Here is a 21,480-nt window from a genome sequence, read left to right as displayed (position 1 = left end):
TTTAAGATTTATTGTATCCATAAGAAGTTCCTAACAAGAATCAAACAAGTTAAGGAAGCAGAGAAAGAACGGTAAAGCTTAGACTAACCGTAAGATATACCGTAACAGTGACGCTTAACACTGGTATCTTCCTGCACAAAAGACTGTGGCCTCACGGGAAGGTGGGTGAGTGTGGATATGGCGGGAAGCTGGAATATATCGGCTTTACTCATTCTGTTTCTTACACCAGCATTGGCAGTTGGTAAGTAAATAATTTTTGTTTTGTATTGGTAGAGGAAAAATACAACATCATATAATTTATGAATTTATCTATTTGACATTAAATGTCTTAATATATTAGATAATATAGTTGACTGAAATACAAAGTGTAGTGACTACTGTCCACATTACTATGTTTTTTTAGGACCTGTGCTTTCATAAAAATGCATTTAAAATGGAACTTTATTTTTAAAATGTAGACAATCTACTACAAACTGAGAAAGCTAAAAAACGCTGATTTTATGTAAGTGAAATTTTCAACAACAGAACATTATAAACTGTCTTACTATTTAACCTCTTTACTACAGCGATCCTAAATTAATTCAGGTGCAAAAAATTAGTTTGAACGGTTTACAGAATTAGTGCAATGGTTTGTCTGTGCGTGAATTAAGTGGTTTAACTTGACGCCGATACAAGCCAACCATGAAGACCAAATTGCTTTCTAAATAAGTCAGGGATAAAGTGTGAGAGAAGCAAAAATCAGGAGAAGGTTAGAAGAAAATATTAAAGGCAATGATTAAGTGCGGTGAAGATAAGAAGTTTAATATACCACCCAGACGGGCCAAGCGTGTGAAGGCGTTCGACTCGTAATCCGAGGGTCGCGGGTTCGAATTCCGGTCGCACTAAACATGCTTGCCCTTTCAGCCGTGGGGCGTTATAATGGTACGGTCAATCCCACTATTCGTTGGTAAAAGAGTAGCCCAAGAGTTGGTGGTGGGTGGTGATGCCTTCCCTCTAGTCTTACACTACTAAATTAGGGACGGCTAGCGCAGATATCCCTCGACTAGCTTTGCGCGATATTAAAAAAAAACAAACCATCCAGATACTTTCCAGATTACGTTGCTTTTCCAAACAAAGCAGCCAGGAAAGCAAGAACGTAGTTAGGGATGCCATTATAAAGCCAACAGTGAATCTGAAAGATTTGCAAACTCTCATCATTCAAACATTACACCATCCCATTATACACCCTTGTGCAAATTAATTGAAACAAGACGGAAAATTGCGATTTTTTCAATTTTTTGCGTTTTATTTCTGAGAATCCATAAATTACAAATTAATACATGATATGACCGCCTTTATTTTTTAGAAGATCATTAATCCGCTTTGTCATCGAGTCCACGAGTTGACTGCAATTTTTACTAATATTTTGATCGCAGTTTCACACCTCAATTATGGCCTCAATTAGCTTATCTTTCGTGGTACAGTCTTTTCCCCGAAGTCATTCTTTAAAAATCGTCCAAAGATTTTCAATAGGATTTAAGTTCGGAGAGTTTCCAGGCTAGTCCAGCACCTTTATTTGCGTTGTAGTTATAAAATTATTCACAAGTTTGAATGTGTGCTACGAAGCCAAATCTTGCTGAAAAATGTCAGATCCATCTGGAAATCTTTTTTTCAATTCTGGAACGACTTTTTCTGCAAAACTTCGATGTACTGTGGTCCTCGCATCATACCTTCTCCGACGCCATAGTAGCTGAAAAAGCCCCAAAACGTCTTCTTCAAGGAATGTTTTACGAACTGATTGATGTGAGATTCTTGAAGTTTCTCATTTGGAGATCTGCGAACATGCAGACTTCTTTGATACTGTACGGAGAAATGAGTCTCGTCACTGAATAACACCTTCCTCCATTGTTCTTGCGTCCAGTTCTTGTATTTCAGACCCCATTGATACCGTTTTTTCTTCATTGCGTTGGTAAGAAGTTGTTTTTTGAGTGGTCTCCTTGCCCTTCTAACGCAATTTCGAATAACGTAATATTCCTCAAAATTTCGTCATATATCCCCAAAATAGATCGACGGTACTACAAAACACAGCTAATGACGCCGTCTGTGTGAAAAAATGACTATTAAAGGAAATCAGCGGGTCCAGCGAGCCAACACCGGCCGCCATGCTGAAAATATTGTAAAATGACTATTTGTTTCAATTAATTTGCGCAAGGGTGTACAAACACAGTACCACCTCATTGTACAAAACGACTTACACCAGTAGATGACTGCCAGATGTTCTTCCACCAAGTACTGACTTAGTTGACTGAATACTATCAGTAAATTTCATTTATATTTTGTCTTAGCAGATTTTGTTGACATTCAACCTCTTTTAAACGTAAGAGTGTTAGGTTTGATCATTAGAGTTTTGAATAAAACTAGTTAATCTGAAAATATTTTACTTTGTTTCTTTTCATCGAAATGTGAGATTTGTAGGTAATGAAACTAGAAAATTAGAATATTCTCACGGTATGTTACACCGTGGTCTAAGATTGGTACCAAGTGTTGGTGCCAGAGTTTTTAATGTTTTTGTTTCTTTTCTTCGTCAGAACCACCGAGTTTGAAGCCTGACGAGTTTTCTCGTGACACTGAGCTGGGTTCGAGAGTACAACTCGTGTGTTATCTCAAAAAAGGAAATTTACCAGTTGTTTTTACTTGGAAGAAAGATGGGAAACATCTGTCAACAAATGAACGAGTTACTATCTCTAGCTTAGATGTCTTCACAAGTAATTTAAGAATTCAGAGAGTTATTCCAGAAGACGTAGCCAACTACACCTGTACAGCCACTAATTCAGCAGGATCTGATAGTTTTACAGCTGCTCTGATCGTTAGAGGTAATGTTAACTAATGTAACATACAATCTTAAACAAGATCTGACAGTTTTACAGCTGCTGTTAGGGTTATAAATAATTTCTAATGTGACTTTCTAATTCAACTGATTCATTCATGCACAACTTGATTAAAAAAATGTATTCTTAATGAATTATTCTTTATCTACACACGACTTACAGCAATATTCTGATTACTGAACTAATTTATGTTTACTTGCATGTTATTAAAATATTGTTCGACTCATCATAAATTCAGTTTCCTCTTGAACAGCGCCCCCCTTTTGGAAACAACAACCAGAAAATACTGTCCAGGCTATCTTAGGGACACGAACGTTGATTGGTTGCTCTGTCGGAGGATATCCTGTTCCAAGAGTCACCTGGAAAATAAAACGTTAGTTACAACAAAAGTCTGTTCTTATATTTAAGTACTCATTTTACATCTCCGTCAGAATAAATAATTAGTAGACTGTATTTATCGGTAATTAATAAACAGCATAATACTAATGTCTCTATTGTCCTGAAATTTAAAACAAATATTTTATCATCCTTAGAGCGTGTGTTAGGAATAGTTTCTGTTCAATTAACCTATTCAACCATCTTTTAATAATCACTGCGGCTACAATTTTAAAGTAATAGTTCACAAAATGTTATCTAGGTGGCTTTACAGAATAACTTACAAAAACCTAATATTCTTCAGATCCTTCAGGCTCCTTGACTCCTGTCTCCAAGAGCTACAAGATGAAAGTGTTGGACAACGGAACACTGTTGATTAACGACCTTAAGGAGACAGATTCAGGAACATACCTGTGTCTGGCTGAAAACGGAGTGGGAGAAAATTTGGAGAAAGCTGTCCGTCTGTCTGTCCATGGTAACGCTTCTTATTCTTTAGTAACTCTGCCAGTATTCAAAAATTGTTAAGTCTGATGGAACAACCTTGTTCAAATAACTTTTAAGTCTATCGCTACTTGATACAAGTAATAATTTTATTTAAATTATTGGAAATAATCTTGAAGTTTGAAATAACTGAAATAAAAATAACTCTAGATCTTTTTATCGTATCGAACATTTTTATCATGAATGTATTGGTAACAGAATATGTTTCATTGCTAACGAAATAAAGATTATCTGTTTTAGGGATAAACATTTATATTACTAAACTTTGTTTTTAGTTTATTTAGAATTATTATTGTTTCATACATAAGTTGAAATTGCTTCAAATGTCAAGTTGGTTTCTCTACAGTGCCTCCGTTTATCGAAAGACATAATGAAGTTGTAACTGCGCAGCGAGGATACACAAAGAGTGTGCGATGTATTGTAAGGGGAGAGCGACCTCTACTGGTTAGATGGCTAAAAAACAATCGGATGTTAGAACCTTGGTCGAACAGGTAAGATTATGTAACTTTTATACTTTGACGTAAATATCAAAATATTTTTCTAATATGATATAAAAGATTATTGAACTTAACGTTTTCCGTATCACCACAGCCACGAAACTTACAGTAAAGAAACATCGGGTGGGTCTAACTTCACTCTCGTCATCAGAAATATTCAAACTGTAGATGCTGCCCTCTATACGTGTTCTGTAGAGAACTCATACGGAAACGACAGCTGGAATATTAAGATGATTGTGAATGGTAAGACTTGTTTTATATAGTTTTTGTACATCAGTTAATGTAGTATAAAAATATAAAGCATTCTAAAAAAACTCAAATTAGTTACCGCAATGTAGTAAAGTAAATATTGGGTAACATTAACTAAAATGCTACTTATATCTGTGTTAAATTGTATCGTATCTTTGTGTTAACTGTGAGTACAAAAATAATAGCAATACAAAGAAAATAACCGAATCAACATTAATTACTTTTATATTTTTGAAAAACAGAACCTCCTCAGAGTCCTTCGAATATTGTTGTCGGAGACGTTCGAAGCAGGGTTGCTAAGGTCAGTTGGAAGTCATCACCAACACTGTCAGCAGTCACTCAGTTCATTGTTCGGTTCTGGGAATCATCAAGTAATTTCTGTTATACTTAAACACAGATTTAATAACAAGAAAAATTACAATAGTAAATAATATGAAGTAATCGTTTGTTAAGAAACATGCGGCTAAGTTGTATGTTTCACTATAAACAGTGTTTGTATAAAGACGTACATAAATACTGGACTAATAATAATCAGAATACTAAATACAGTGAAATATTATAATACATTTGTATGACATGATACGTTAAGCTTTTTTCTTTTTCAACAACAGAACAAGTTTCTAGAAACAGTTATCACAAGTAGGAGCTATAAAAATAATTTTATACGATTATGTCATATAATTCAAAGTTTATTTTCTTAGGATATTTTGGAGTGAATAAACTAAAAGAACAAGTTTTATCTTTTGGTGAAACGAACCTGTTGCTTCGAGATCTTCATCCTGGTACAGAATACACTGTAGAGATTCAAGCAGAGAACAGTATAGGACTCAGTGAACCTTCTGACTCTGTTACATTTACTACACAGGAGGAAGGTAGATGTCTCATCTTCATTATTGTAAACAAATCTCTCTGAGATAATAGAATTTTGTAAAGTACAACCTTAGAGAGATGTTTCAGGACTTATCTGTCTGATAAGTAGAGTACCTTAAGGTATACAAATACGTTTCTTTGTTATTTAATAAATATATTAATATTGAAAAGCTAACATATATATGATACATTAAGATGATCATAGAATTAAAGTATCTTAACGTACTTTTATCTGTTTTAAATGTTGGAACTCTGAGATTATCATAATATATCGATATGCTGCTGGCCAAAATCTTACCACCAATGAACATAAAGAAAAAATGTGCATTTTGCGTTGTTAGACTCAACCACTTATTTGAGTAGAGCTTCGAAAGATGAAAATAAGAAAAGGAAAAATAAAAATAAAAACCTTTTTTAGCATTTAATAGAGAAAATGTTAACACTATGAAATTAGCCTAAATACTAGCTGGTCAAACGTTCAAGACTATACTGAAACGAAGCGTTAATCGGTAAACACGTAACGAAATTTAGTCATTTGTGTTCAAGCATTAGCGCTGTCAACATCTCTCACTGACATTTCCTGTGTTACACTGGATAAAGACATGGCAAAGGCTAAAAAGTTGACAGAGTTTGATCGTGGCAGAATTGTCGAGCTGCAAAAGGAAGGTCTCTCAGATTTGTGCCAACGCTGGTGAGATTGGGCGAAGTAAAACTGCTGTTGCAAACTTCTTAAAAGATCCTGAGGGATACGGAACGAGAATTTCAAGTTGTCGGCCCAAGAAAATTACGCCGGCGTTGAACAGGAGGATTTGACGGGTTGTCTGGCAAGACACCGGCCGATCGTCAAACCAGATTAAGGCCCTTACGGATGTAGAATGCAGCTCAAGAACAATAAGACGGCATCTACGAGAGAAAGGCTTTAAAAACCGTAAACGTCTTTAAAGGCCACGTTCCTTACACACTACGAAGCACCAAACGTGGAACGTAGAAAAATGGAAGAAGATTTTGTTTTTGTTTTTATTTTCCTACTTTTATGTTCATCTTTCAAAGCTCTACTCAAATAAGTGGTTGAGTCTAACAACGCAAAATGCATTTTTTTTTTATGTTCATTGTTTTTAAGGTTTTGGTCAGCAGTTTATATTAAGTTGTTGTGAGTTATGAAAATAATCACACATCAATATATTAATTATAATGAATTATGATGGCGTAAACTATTTTACAGAACCCGGAGCGTCACCTGTGGATGTTACTGTTTTGGCTCTGGATTCAGGAACACTGTTAGTGAGTTGGAAGGTAAGTGCTGTGACTTTGAACTAATAATGTTAATATCTCGTAAGGTAAGTGTTATGACTTTGGACTTACATTGTTAACAACTTATCTAGAGTCCACCTAGACACCAATGGAACGGAGTTCTGAAAGGTTACTACGTCAGCTACAAGGTCAGGGACTCTTCAAGTAGATTCTCTTACGAGACTGTGACGACAGATGACGTCACAGACAAAGATGAAGAAGAAGTAACAATTCGAGGTTTGAACGTAGGAACAGAATACGTAGTGACTGTGAAAGCTTTTAATAGTGCAGGAACCGGACCTTCGTCAGAGGAAGTGACGTGTGCCACACTCCGGGGAGGTTCGTGATATATTAAATGAGATTGTATAATGTAGATGACTTATTTCTGTTTAAAACTAATACATAAAAATCAAATTTTCTTTTTTGTATATGAATCATTTGTTGCAGACTAATAGGTGATGAACAAATATGGTTCTCTTTCAGATCCACCATCAGCTCCTAACGTAAGACTAGTTGGTGTGGACACTGACTCCTTGACCTTGGACTGGAAAACCCCACACGAAGAAGGACGTGTTCTACGTAAGTCAATTGCAAAACACTATAGGAAAATTTGTGTTATTCAGGGTGTTCGGAAAGTCACTGTGCAGTTTTGTAATCATATTTTATTCAGTCTATTTCAAGCCAGCAATTGATAGCGGTGTTTAGAAACAAAATAAGGATCTAGGCCTGTATTGATGCCAACGGGGGTCACTTTCAACATTGTTGATAATTGTTATTCATATTTACCTCCTGTATTTTATATTGAAACATGTCTGTTAAGAAATATACAAGTCCGCAGTGACTTTTCGAACACCCTGTATTTTATCATGTATTTTTCTTGTTTAACTTTTCATTTGTTTAAAGTTCTTACTATTATATCCATTTACAAGTGTTACTGTGATATCCATTCAACGTGCTCTGTCAAATCTGATTAATTTAGTCCAGTTTCACTGTTTAGAATATGTACTGGAGTTTAAAAAAGACGGGATGATTAAACACCAGCGCCACCTACCGGGATCTATCAGTAGCTACAAAGTAACCCACCTGCAGACAGGATCTCGGTATGAACTTAGACTGGCAGCATACAACAAGTTTGGAAGAGGAAGTGCGTCGTCTCCTGTTGTAGCTTTTACTGAAGCACTTGGTAAGTTCAAAGATTTAAACCAACAGAGATACGGGTATAAACATAAGACAGGCTTAAACTGTTAGGTGTTGGTTAGTGAATGTGGATCGTGTTATGTAAATATTTTTTTTAAATTATTCCAGTAAACGTTAGTTATATTTGTTTGTCTTGGTAAATTGAAATCAGCAGCTGTTTCCTGCTTACAGGAGTTAAGTTAGCTGAGGAAACAGAAGACGGACCTTTCTATATCCGGTTATATTTCATAATTCCTGTTGCGGTTTCCCTTACTGTTATTGTTTGTGCTGTGGTAGTTGCTTGGGCTTGTCTGAAGAAGGAACACATAGTGGAAAGTAAGTAAATCAGTTGTTACGTTATCTTATGTTGTCGTAATGGTCGTTTATTTTAACCCTTCATGTTAGATACGTAATTCTAGCCAGTGATTCAAGTTAATCAGACCTAGTCATCTGTAGATAAACTAGTGAAGTATGGTCAGTTAATGGTGAACTAATATGTTTATGTATTGTGGCATTTTGGTTCAAATGGACGCAGAAATTATGTAATTCTTTAAAACCTTTCTCTTTTAATAAACAGAAAACTATATTTTTCTCCTGTTATTAGATATGGAATGATTCTAATATTTTCGAAAGTTGTGTAAACCAACTGTTTCTCTATGTTCAGAAAATCAACCAATTTACGTAGCTTACGGGTACAGATCATCCTACGAACCTCCTCCAACTATGCAAGGAACATTGAAGTCACGTGACAGTAGGGCACTTGAAAGTGGATATGACGTTCCATGGGACGTTACAGGATACATAGGAAGTGGGGTAAAGTAACTAAGGTTTCTGTTACAAGTAAATTTTAAATCATATAACACCTTGAGGAACACTGTAATGTAACTGTTAGGGTTACTCCAATTTACTTCCTTCCTAGTTTTATTGTGTAGAGAGATTTGAAACAGTAGTGAGGCCTGTCTCCTGTAACATATTACTAGAATGTTTCTTTTAAACTGTTCAATTTTCTATACATCTTTATAAATATTACATTTAACTAGTTTCATATGTGGCATATCTATCTTCACATATTTGTATATTGTGATTATCTTCTGGAATACAATATTTCTACTATAATGGTAATCTTTGTTTTGTTTTTATAGACAAGCGATGGGAACTATACGAAACTGAAGCAGGTTAACCCTAACACCTAGAAGTAATAAAATGACGTGATTACCTGGTCTAATGAAGTCACAGTCGACAAAAATAATAATTTTCTATATGAATTTTCCCTTCCTTATTCACGTTTATTGCTGTTTTTGTTTTTTTTACGTTCGTTGTCTCTATGGAAATACATGATTATGTTAATGTTACATTTGAGTTGAAACTAATATAAAATGTACCATTAAAAATTTGTTGTTATTACATTTAGACGTGAGTGTAAAATAGATAATGTTTACATTGTTTAAATCGTAATGAAATGTATGTATCCAATTAACTGAGTCATAATGTGTGTTTAATCAGTTACAAGTCATTATATTTGTGTCCAGTAAACCACAAGTTATAAGAATTGCATCCCTTAAACTACAAGTTGGGATATATATAATCGGTGAACTACAAGTCATTATATCTGTATCCAGTAAACTACAAGTCGTTATATCTGTATCCATTACCTGAGAAGTTATAGTATTTATATCCAGTGAACTACAAATTACAGTGAGACATTAATATATTTGTTTGTTCATTATCCTAGCTAGCTGTACTGATATATATATATATATAAACAAATTATTAATGAAATTTCTACTCGTAGAATCTATAACGGTTTAAGAAAATTCAATAAAAAGAGAATTATGTTATAAAGAAATTATAAACAGAAAAATAAAAATACTTAGTGTAATAATTTAAGTTAAAAGTGTCAATAAACTATTTAGGGTTATTGTTGTTATGATAAACTTTAAATCGGAATGAAAAACTAATAAAACGTGAATAAGTTAACTGATGAGGTGTGATCACCGATTTCCACGTTAACACTGTCCATATTTATATTTTATTTGAAACAAGGAATTTTATAATGTTCTACATTAATTATGTAATGTTTTAGTTGTTTTAAAGTATTTCAGTAAGGTGGCGTTGTTTCTAGTGTTTAGTAGAAGACATTTTGGCGCATTGAAAATCATATAAACAACAACTTCTTGGTGAAAGTGGTGTACGTACTGTTGGTTTAGAGATTCTGTTACATTTGTTGTATCCACAAGAAGTTCCTAACAAGAAACAAACAAGTTAAGGAAGCAAAGAAAGATCGGGGTAAGCTTAGACTGGACGTAAGATCTACGGTAACAGTGACGCTTAACACTGGTATCTTCCTGCAACAAAGACTGTGGCCTCACGGGAAGGTGGGTGAGTGTGGAAATGGCGGGGAGTTGGAACTCTTTAGCTGTGTTCATTCCGTTTCTTACAGCAGCGTTGGCAGTTGGTAAGTTTGAAAAATAATTATATTTATATAAAGTATTGACAGCTATAATATTTTAATATATTTTTGAAATATAAAAAATTTACCACTCACGTTTATTCTTTAAATAACGGTTCATTTTATTGTATTTATTAGTATCATTAGATTGCATAACCAATATATTTGTTTATATGTCTCTGTATATTTTAGATAAATGGTTTATTAAAACATACACATGCTTGTATTTTGATAATTTAATCAAATATACAGTTGTTCAGGTACAGACTGTCTTCTTTTATGTGTAGTTGAAAAAGAGACGTGTAGAACATAGATTGTTGACAAAGTTGTACATTTTAATTTTAATTGTTTAATTGAAGTAAGGAGATTGTTGTACATTGAAACTTTAATTGTTAAACTAAATTAATGATATAGCTGTACATTAGAAATTTAATTTTTAAACTGAAATAAAGAGATTGTTGTACATTAGAAATTTATATTTTAAACTGAAATAACAAGATTGTTGTACATCAGAAATTTAATTTTTATTCTGAAGTAACGAGATTGTTGTACATTGAAACTTTGATTGTTAAACTGAAGTAATGGTATAGCTGTACATTAGAACTGTAATTGGAAATCTCTAAGTTATAAGCGCCCCTACTGCCACTTCCAAAGGAAACCGCCTCACGTCTCAGAAATGGTGTAATGAACGATGACGAGAAATGAGATAATTGTATAAGGTAACATTAGTTATTAAACTGGTATCATAGTTACAAGTTTTACCACCAGAAGTCTCGTCGTTAGGGGCATCTTATTATACCGCCATAACTCATGCAGTATATGACTCATGATGTCGATAATTAATGATTAATTATATCGTCTTAAAAAGGACACTCAACACTAATTCATTAAATCATTTATAAACAAATTGTCATAAAAACAAATTTAAGAGTTATTAATTGATTCTGAAAAGGGCAATACAATAATTAAAACTTATTATTTACAACATTGCAGTATTATATTATTAGGTAATCAATACAAGTATAATTAAGTCGTCCGAAAATGAATGGTAGAATAATTAAAAATTGAATGAATCACGCATTTTCAGTGACATGAAATAATATTTCACATCATCAGAACGTGTTTTACAAGGCACACAAAACGTGTTTTAAATTGATATTTAATAATTACTACTCTTTACTTATCATCAATAAAATTTTATTATAAATAATTTTACTAATTTCACTTTACAGAACAAAATAAATACATGTTATTTTATCTCATGTTTTACAAAGATGGAGTCCTAATAGTGGATATTGCTTATTACTTAGTCGTACAAGTTCAATAAGATGGTTAAAATTACTAAATTAAATGATTAAAGATTGTCAGTAAAGAATTGTTACATTTTTTGGCCTAGAAGGAATACATCGTACTCAATCTGATGCATATAATATATGACTATATGTTTAAATCCTGATTAATTGATTGAATAATTCAGAAACAAATTGTCATGAAAAGGACACTTAAGAATAATTAATTCTTTTTAAGAAGGTAATAAAATAAGTTACTTTCTAAAAGTTTCAATACCACATTATTAGTAATATAATTATAATTAACCAGTCCTGAAAAGGATGATATAATAATTAAAACTTAAGTAATTAGGTTGTTGTACATTAAAACAAATATTTAAAACTAAAATCTCACTGTTGCAACCCTTCGAACTTTTCAAGTCTTTTTTTTCATTCTTTTTTATAATGCTGAGAAATTACGTTTACATCACAGATCGACCAATTCTGCAACCTTTCGAATTTCCACGTGATATTGAGTTGGGTTCGAGGGTGCAGATCATCTGTAATCTCAAAAAAGGAGACTTACCAGTTGTTCTTGTATGGAAGAAAAATGGAGAACCTTTATCATTAGGCGGAGAAATCAACATTGCGAAGTTAAATGATTTTTCAAATGTGTTAATGATATCAAATATAGATTCAGAAGACGTAGCCAACTACACCTGTACAGCCACTAATTCTGCAGGATCTGACAGTTTTACAGCTGATCTGATCGTTAGAGGTAATATTATCTAATGTTAATGTAATTGAACAATACCCGACAGTTTTACAGCTGCTCTGAACATCAGAAGTAATATTTTCTCAGGAATTGTATTTTACCTTGACAACATGTTAGATATTTAAATTTGTCTTGGTCATTTGAGGTGAAGTATGTTATTCACAATGAAAGTCAACGCTAGAAACCGGGTTTCAATACCCATTGTGGGCAGAGCAGAGACGGCCCATCGTGTAGATTTGTGCTTGATTATAAACACACTTTCAGATCTACCATTTGAGATCTTTATATTTGAACAGTGTCTGTGTCTTTGTTTATTATGATTTATTTTAGTTCATTGATATACATGTAGGTATCGTCTGTACATATGTACTTTGGAATGCTTGTGTGTAGTACTTGAACAGTTTCTAGTTTATTCTGTTTTTAAATGATTGTTTTAGTGTAATTTTGTTTAGTTATGTCTTCTTCCTGCTCCCTGAAGGGAAAACAGTTATTTTTTGGACTTGTCACACAAAAATCCGGGGTTTGATTCCTCGCATTGTGTTATACCTGTAGCAGTCAGTATTCAGTTAAATCAGTTGCTGTGATTTTCATAAAATTTACTCCAGTCGTTTTGTATCTTCTAAATTAATGTTAAAATCAATTATAATAGGTTGAGGACAAACCTAAAATAAGAAGAAGGGGGAGGTATCTCTCTCTTCCTTGGTACATATACATCAGGTATTAATATGAAGTACTCTTCAGGACATGTAGTGTTACTTCATTGAGTAATGGAAGTCGTCTGATGTTTAATTGTATCTCACCTTACCATGGAACTGTCAGATAGAACATTTCTGTGCCAGGTTTTATTTATTTCAAACTTCATTGCTGTGTCTTGTCTCCTTTCACCTCATAAAATCGGTACCAGCATTCTATGTACCAGATTTTTCAGGTTTAACATTGAGGGTATTACAGATACAGAGCTCCCTTCTCTGACTTATAACCGCTTTATACACAATTAAAATAGGGAACTATTCTCACGAGTTTCGGATCTGATTTGAAACTATTACAACTTTTGTATGTAACTGTGTGCTATCTTAATCAGAATCATGTAACTCACAATAAATCAACAGGATCAGACAGATTTGTAGCTTCCTTGCTCTTGTAACGTGACAGTTCGTTATTGTTGGTATTACCGAGTAAAACTGGATTTTTAGTTAGGTAATTAATGTACATTTTCGTGACATTAAGACATTTGTGTTAGTTATCATAAATTCGGATTCATTCTTAACAGCGCCACCTTTCTGGAAACAACAATCGGAGAACACCGTCCAGGCTATCTTTGGTACTCGAACGTTGATTGCTTGTTCTGTCGGAGGATATCCTGCTCCTAGAATCACCTGGAAAATAAAGGGTTAGTTACTACACAATTCTTTTCTTATATTTAAGTTTACATTTTGCATTTCTTACAGAATAAATAATTACTAAAATGTAAATACCTGTAAATAATAAACAACATAATACTTATGTGTCTATTGTCCTGAAATGTAAAACGAATATTTTAACTTCTTTAGAGCAAGTGTTAGGAATAGTTTCTGTTCCATTAACCCATTCTTTCATCTTTTAATAATCGTTCCTGCTACAATTTTAAAGTAATAGTTCACAAAATGTTTTATAGGTGGCTTTACAGAATAAATTACAAAAACCTAATATACTCCAGGTCCTTCAGGCTCCTTGACTCCTATCTCCAGAAGCTACAAGATGAAAGTGTTGGATAACGGAACACTGTTGATTAACGACGTTAAAGAGACCGATTCAGGAACGTACTTGTGTCAGGCAGAAAACGGAGTGGGAGAAAGCTTGGAGAAGGCTGTCCGTCTGTCTGTCCACGGTAACACTTATAGTTTAGTAATTCTTTGAGTATTCAAATATTATAAAGTGTAATGGAAATACGTTGTTAGAGTAACTGTTACCTCTATCGATACTTGATACAAGAAACAATTTTATTTAGTTTATTAAAAATAATTGTAAAAGTTTGAAATATCAGAAACAAAAATAACTAGATTTTTATATCGTATCGAACATTTTTATCATGAATGTGTAGTTAACAGAATATTCTTCATTACTAACGAAATAAAGATTATCTGTTGTAGGGAAGAACGTTTGTATTACTAAACTTTGTTTTCAGTTTATTTAAAATTATGAATGTTTCATACACAAGTTGTAATTCCATCAGATGTTATTTGTTTCTCGACAGTGCCTCCATCTATTGAGAGTTATAATGAAGTTGTAACTGTGCAGCGAGGATATACAAAGAGTGTACGATGTATTGCAAGAGGAGAACGACCTCTACTGGTTAGATGGCTAAGAAACAATCACTTGTTAGAACCTTGGTCGAACCGGTAAAATTATTAAACTTTTATTGTTTGACATAAATATCAAAATATTTTACTAATATGATATAAAAGATTATTGAACTTAATGTTTTCGGTACCTCGACAGCCACGAAACTTACAGTAAAGAAACCACAGTTGGGACTAATTCCACTCTCGTCATCAGAAATGTTCAAACTCAAGATGCTGCCCTTTATACGTGTTATGTAGAGAACTCGTACGGCAACGACAGCTGGAACATTAAGATGATTGTGAATGGTAAGCCTTATTTTATATAGTGTTTGTACATCAGTTATAGTGGTATAACAATGTAAGACATTCTAAAAAACATAATATAGTTACCCTAATTTATTAAAGTAAATATTGCGTAACACTAACTCAAACGTCACTTATTATCTATATTAAATGTTTATAATATCTTTGTGTTAACTGTTGGTATAAAAATAATAACATTTAAAAAACCTAATCTAATAAACATTAATTATTTTTATTATTTTTCAAAAACAGAACCACCTCAGAGTCCTTCGAATATTGTTGTTGAAGACGTTCGTAGCAGGATTGCTAAGGTCAGTTGGAGGTCATCAACAACACGGTCAGCAGTCACTCAGTTCATTGTTCGGTTCTGGGAATCATCAAGTAAGTTATGTTATATTTAAACAGAGATTTAATAACAATTAAAATTACAATAATAAATAATATGAAGTAATCGACTGTCAAGGAACAAGCTGTTAAGTTCTATGTTTCATTACAAACAATGTTTATATAAAGTTGTACATAAATTCTGGACTAATAATAATTAGAATACTAAATACAGTGGAATAGTACATTTGTATGATATGATACATTAAGCTTTCTTCTGTGTGAACAACAAAACAAGTATCTATAAAATTGAAACACCAGTAAAGAATTCAAACAGTAGACACAAACACGAGTATTAAAAGGAAATAGCCACGTATCTAGTAATAAGATCCAGTGATAAGTGACGTTTAGCAAATAAATGTTATGTATCTATGTAGCATGGTAAATAGCATGAAACTCTATAAGAAGAAAGGGAGATAGCCTTGATGACAATAATAAGAACTGTGAACTTAATTTTATCACTTGTGCACACATTGCCACGTTTCATTAAAATAGCATGAGGCAAGATGGGTCTATGGATCTGACCCTAGTAGGTCCACTATGACCTAAATATAAGTTGAAAGAAATAAAGAGAAACAAAGTGATTTTATTTCCAAGTGTTCTTCTACAGACTGTCAGTGTCTAACTTTCACTACAGTGTAATTTGGTTTATTGTAACCAAAAAAGGTCCTAACCAAAAACTGAACAAGTTACAGAAATGAAGTAAGAATGGTACAATTAAATTGATTACTTCATAAACATTTATATATTACTATTTGTTCCTTATCTATATTGATTGATAGAAATATTTAATATTTATCTTATTTACATTCTATCTTTATCCTAACATTGTTAATTTTTATACGTGAGCTATATTTAATTGTTTCTTGTTTATGGCCACTACAGTAAAACATACAACGGTAAAGTTGTATGTTATGTTGTGAACAATGTTTGTGTAAAGTTGTATTTAAACAAATAAATAATAACAATTAATATTACAGTGATAAATCATGTTAAGAAATTGTTTAGAAACAAGCTAAAAAAACTGTGTTTTTGTAAAAATGTAAAATTAAACATGAACATTGAATTAATAACAATTAAAATCAGAATACTAAATAGAGTAAAATAATATAACACATTTACATGCCATGATACGTCAAGCTTTCTTCTATGTGAACAACTTTCTAGAACCATATAGATCAGAAATACAAGCTACAATAATAATATACGTTTGTAACCTTTAATTCGAGGATTATTTACTTAGGATACTTTGGAGTGAAAAAACTAAAAGAACAAGTTTTATCTTTTGGTGAAACAAGCCTGTTGCTTCGAGATCTTCATCCTGGTACAAAATACACTGTAGAGATTCAAGCAGAGAACAGTATAGGGCTCAGTGAACCTTCTGACCCTGTTAAGTTTACTACACAAGAGGAAGGTAGGTGTCTTATCTTCAACCTGGTACAGAATGCACTGTAAAAGTACAGGCAGACAAAAGCATAGGAATCAGAGAACCTTCTAACCCTGTTAAATTTACTACACAAGAGGAATTTAGGTGTGTTATCTTTATTCTTTAAAACAAATCTCTCTGAAATAATATAATTTTGTAAAGTACAACCTCAGAAAGATGCTTCAAAATTTATCTGTTTGATAAGTAGAGTATCTTAAGCAGGGCCAGATTAAGGGCAACTGATGACTTAAGAACAGCCCAATAATGGTGCCCCCCTTCAGCCTCTCCATTGCTTAACTGACAAGACATTAAGACTCAGTTAGTGCTGGAAGTGAAATAAAAGTTTGAAAATTTATAACCATTCAGTTTTCTTCCAGGTCAGACCCCACAACTATATTAAATAAAACTGTATTTATTTAGCAGATTTGGCATGGATCAAAATCAAGTGGTGACTGAGGGTTTTCATTTAGAAAATGATGAGGGAAATCACTTCTTTCATTAATGATAATTAAAAGGAATTATTTTACTGTATATTTGTTTGATCTTTGATGTTCCTAAATTCACACTTTGATTTTAACAAATATGAAAAATTTACTCAAAACACTTTTATTAAAAAATGTTAACATCAATTGTTAACAATTTCTCACTTTGAATTTAAAACTCTGTAAACAAATTATTTACTTATACCTTAATATTTATTTAAATTTTAAAAAGTTTTATTCTAGATTTTTTAATTGCAAAGTCTTTGATTAAGTCCTCAAAACTAATTTGGTGTAACAAATCTGCTTCTATACTTAGCAGAAACAAGGCATCCACCCTGTCTTGTCACAGTTATTCTTTTGGGATTTTTTAATATGCCCGAGTTGAGAAAATGAACATTCAGCTGTGAAATTTGTGACCACTAATGTTAAAAATACACAATGCAATATCTACATTTGGAAACACACACTCAGTTTTGTCTTCGAAAATTATTTTTATAAACTTCATCATGACTGAATCTAGTTTTTACAATTTTTGTAGCATTGAATTTATTGCGCACAAGAGTGAAACTGCTGAAGCTTGGCAGAGAGATTAATGTCCAAGTCATCTGGGTAAGCATCAATTAGCTTTCTGGAACACAGATTACCTTTCAGTTTCAACAGATGAAGTGACATCATTTGGCACATCACTTAGGAAAGAAAATCTGTTTGTTATTTCTTTGTACACCTCTCCTCTTCTCGTCAACAACTGTGTAGAAGGTGGTGATACGAAATTTATTTCTGACATTTAAATCTACATCTTGTGCATCTCCATCACTGAGTACATTCTTTCTGACATGTTTGTGAGTTTGAGCTGTATTGTAATCAACATCTGGTGGTATTTCCTTTGCAACTGCTTAAAATCTTTCAAAGTTATCCCTTAAAGTGCATAGTTAGTCAGCTAATGACCCATACAGATCTGTACAGGTTTTTAAGTTAACATCTTCATTCTGCAGAACTTGACTTGCTTTATGAGACTTTTCCAAAATCTCATCCCACGTGATCAAAATAAAAACAAATTACAGCTCGTGCATCTTATTTGTAATATTGTTTACTTCTCTTCTAACGTCTACTTAAGCACATGCTTATTTTTTATTGGTTGATTCATTTGCTGATCTTAAGCTATACAAATACGTTTCTTTGTTATTTAATAAATATATTAATATTGAAAAGCTAACATATATATGATACATTAAGATAATCATAGAATTAAAGTATCTTAACGTTCTTTTATCTGTTTTAAATGTTGGAACTCTGAGGTTATCATAATATATAGATATGTAAGTTGTAGTGAATTATGAACGTAATTACGCATCATTATATTAATTATAATGAATTATGATGAGTAAACTATTTTACAGAACCCATAGCGTCACCTGTGGATGTTAATGTTTTCGCACTGGATTCAGGAACACTGTTAGTAAGTTGGAAGGTAAGTGTTGTGACTAAGAACTGACACTGTTAGTAAGTTGGAAAGTAAGTGTTGTGACTTTGAAGTAACATTGTTAGTAAGTTGGAAGGTAAGTATTGTGACTTTGAACTAATAATGTTAATGTCTCGTAAGGTAAGTGTTGTGACTTTGGACTTACATTGTTAACAACTTATCTAGAGTCCACCTAGACACCAATGGAACGGAGTTCTGAAAGGTTACTACGTCAGCTACAAGGTCAAGGACTCTTCAAGTAGATTCTCTTACGAGACTGTGACGACAGATGACGTCACAGACAAAGATGAAGAAGAAGTAACAATTCGAGGTTTGAACGTAGGAACAGAATACGTAGTGACTGTGAAAGCTTTTAATAGTGCAGGAACCGGACCTTCGTCAGAGGAAGTGACGTGTGCCACACTCCGGGGAGGTTCGTGAAATATTAAATGAGATTGTATAATGTAGATGACTTATTTCTGTTTAAAACTAATAGATAAAAATCATTTTTTTCTTTTTTGTATGTGAATCATTTGTTGCAGACTAATAGGTGATGAACAAATATGGTTCTCGTTCAGATCCACCATCACCTCCTAAGGTAAGACTAGTTGGTGTGGACACTGACTCCTTGACCTTGGACTGGAAAACCCCACACGAAGAAGGACCTGTTCTACGTAAGTCAATTGCAAAACACTATATGATAATTTGTGTTATGCAGGGTGTTCGGAAATTCACTGTGCAGTTTTGTAATCATATTTTATTCAGTCTATTTCAAGCCAGCAACTGATAGCGGTGTTTAGAAACAAATTAAGGATCGAGGTCTGTATTGATGCCAACGGGGGTCACTTTCAACATTGTTGATAATTGTCATTCATATTTACCTCCTGTATTTTATATTGAAACATGTCTGTTGATAAATATACAAGTGCGCAGTGACTTTTCGAACACACTGTATTTTATAATGTATTTTTCTTGTTTAACTTTTCATTTGTTTAAATTTCTTACTATTATATCCATTTACAAGTGTTACTGTGATATCCATTCAACGTGCTCTGTCAAATCTGATTAATTTAGTCCAGTTTCACTGTTTAGAATATGTACTGGAGTTTAAAAAAGACGGGATGATTAAACACCAGCGCCACCTACCGGGATCTATCAGTAGCTACAAAGTAACCCACCTGCAGACAGGATCTCGGTATGAACTTAGACTGGCAGCTTACAACAAGTTTGGAAGAGGAAGTGCGTCGTCTCCTGTTGTAGCTTTTACTGAAGCACTTGGTAAGTTCAAAGATTTTATCCAACAGAGATACGGGTATAAACATAAGACAGGCTTAAACTGTTAGGTGTTGGTTAGTGAATGTGGATCGTGTTATGTAAATATTTTTTTAAAATTATTCTAGTAAATGTTTAGTTATATTTGTTTGTATTGGTAAATTGGAATCAGCAGCTGTTTCCTGCTTACAGGAGTTACGTTAGCTGAGGAAACAGAAGACGGACCTTTCTATATAAGGTTATATTTCATAATTCCTGTTGCGGTTTCCCTTACTGTTATTGTTTGTGCTGTGGTAGTTGCTTGGGCTTGTCTGAAGAAGGAACACATAGTGGAAAGTAAGTAAATCAGTCGTTACGTTATGATATGTTGTCGTAATGATCGTTTATTTTAACTTTTCATGTTAGATATGTAATTCTAGCCAGTGATTCAAGTTAATCAGACCTAGTCATCTGTAGATAAACTAGTGAAGTATGGTCAGTTAATGATGAACTAATATGTTTATGTATTGTGGCATTTTGGTTTAAATGGACGCAGAAATTATGTAATTCTTTTAAACCTTTCCCTTTTAATAAACAGAAAACTATATTTTTCTCCTGTTATTAGATATGGAATGATTCTAATATTTTCAAAAGTTGTGTAAAGCAACTGTTTCTCTATGTTCAGAAAATCAACCAATCTACGTAGCTTACGGGTACAGGTCATCCTACGAACCTCCTCCAACCATGCAAGGAACATTGAAGTCACGTGACAGTAGGGCACTTGAAAGTGGATATGACATTCCATGGGACGTTACAGGATACATCGGAAGTGGGGTAAAACAACTAAGGTTTCTGTTACAAGTACATTTTAAATCATATAACACCTTGAGGAACACTGTAATATAACTGTTAGGGTTACTCCAATTCACTTCCTAGTTTTATTGTGTAGAGAGATTTGAAACAGTGGTGAGGTCTGTCTCCTGTAACATATTATTAGAATGTTTCTTTTAAACTGTTCAGTTTCCTGTTCATCTTTATAAATATTAAATTTAACTAGTTTTATATGTGGTATATGTGTCATCACGTATTTATGTATTGTGATTATCTTCTGAAATACAATATTTCTACCATAATTGTAATCTATGTTTTGTTTTTATAGTCAAGCGATGGGAACTATACGAAACTGAAGCAGGTTAACCCTAACACCTAGAAGTAATAAAATGACGTCATTACCTGGTCTAATGAAGTCACAGTAGACAAAAATAATAATTTTACATATGAATTTTCCCTTTCTTACTCATATTTATTGCTGTTTTTTTACGTTCGTTGTCTCTATGGAAATACATGATTATGTTAATGTTATATTTGTTACTAATATAAAATGTACCATCAAAAATTTGTTGTTATTACTTTTAGACGTGAGTGTAAAATAGATATTGATGTTTACCTTGTTTAAATCGTAATGAACTGTATGTGTGTCCACTTAACTCAAGTCGTAATATATGTGTTCAATAAACTGCGAGTGATTATATCTGTA

General features: G+C 33.0%; 2 protein-coding genes across 2 annotated transcripts in view; both read left to right on the top strand.

The window, feature by feature from the left end:
• The window catches only part of LOC143253519 (cell adhesion molecule DSCAM-like), a 13,798-nt gene extending 13,557 nt beyond the window's left edge, over positions 1-241 (top strand). The window contains exon 16 of the transcript XR_013029680.1: positions 109-241. The gene's annotated coding sequence lies outside the window, so the exon portion shown is untranslated. The remainder of the gene's footprint in view (positions 1-108) is intronic.
• LOC143251703 (cell adhesion molecule DSCAML1-like) lies at positions 115-21,480 on the top strand. The gene is made up of 29 exons (XM_076502952.1): positions 115-241; positions 2,568-2,852; positions 3,121-3,240; positions 3,547-3,717; positions 4,090-4,234; positions 4,335-4,483; positions 4,732-4,860; positions 5,191-5,361; positions 6,582-6,652; positions 6,742-6,988; positions 7,133-7,228; positions 7,647-7,832; positions 8,018-8,161; positions 8,490-8,638; positions 10,063-10,204; positions 12,036-12,320; positions 13,588-13,707; positions 14,014-14,184; positions 14,551-14,695; positions 14,796-14,944; positions 15,194-15,322; positions 16,569-16,739; positions 18,631-18,701; positions 18,879-19,125; positions 19,271-19,366; positions 19,785-19,970; positions 20,157-20,300; positions 20,629-20,777; positions 21,103-21,480. Exons 1-29 carry the CDS (start codon positions 178-180, stop codon positions 21,151-21,153), a joined length of 4,383 nt encoding a protein of 1,460 aa, XP_076359067.1. The 5' UTR covers positions 115-177; the 3' UTR covers positions 21,154-21,480.

The sequence above is a fragment of the Tachypleus tridentatus genome, chromosome 6 (assembly GCF_004210375.1).
Source record: "Tachypleus tridentatus isolate NWPU-2018 chromosome 6, ASM421037v1, whole genome shotgun sequence".
Classification (NCBI taxonomy): Eukaryota; Metazoa; Arthropoda; class Merostomata; order Xiphosura; family Limulidae; genus Tachypleus; species Tachypleus tridentatus.
Note: the sequence above shows the minus strand (reverse complement) of the source record. Positions and strands in the feature narration are given on the sequence as shown.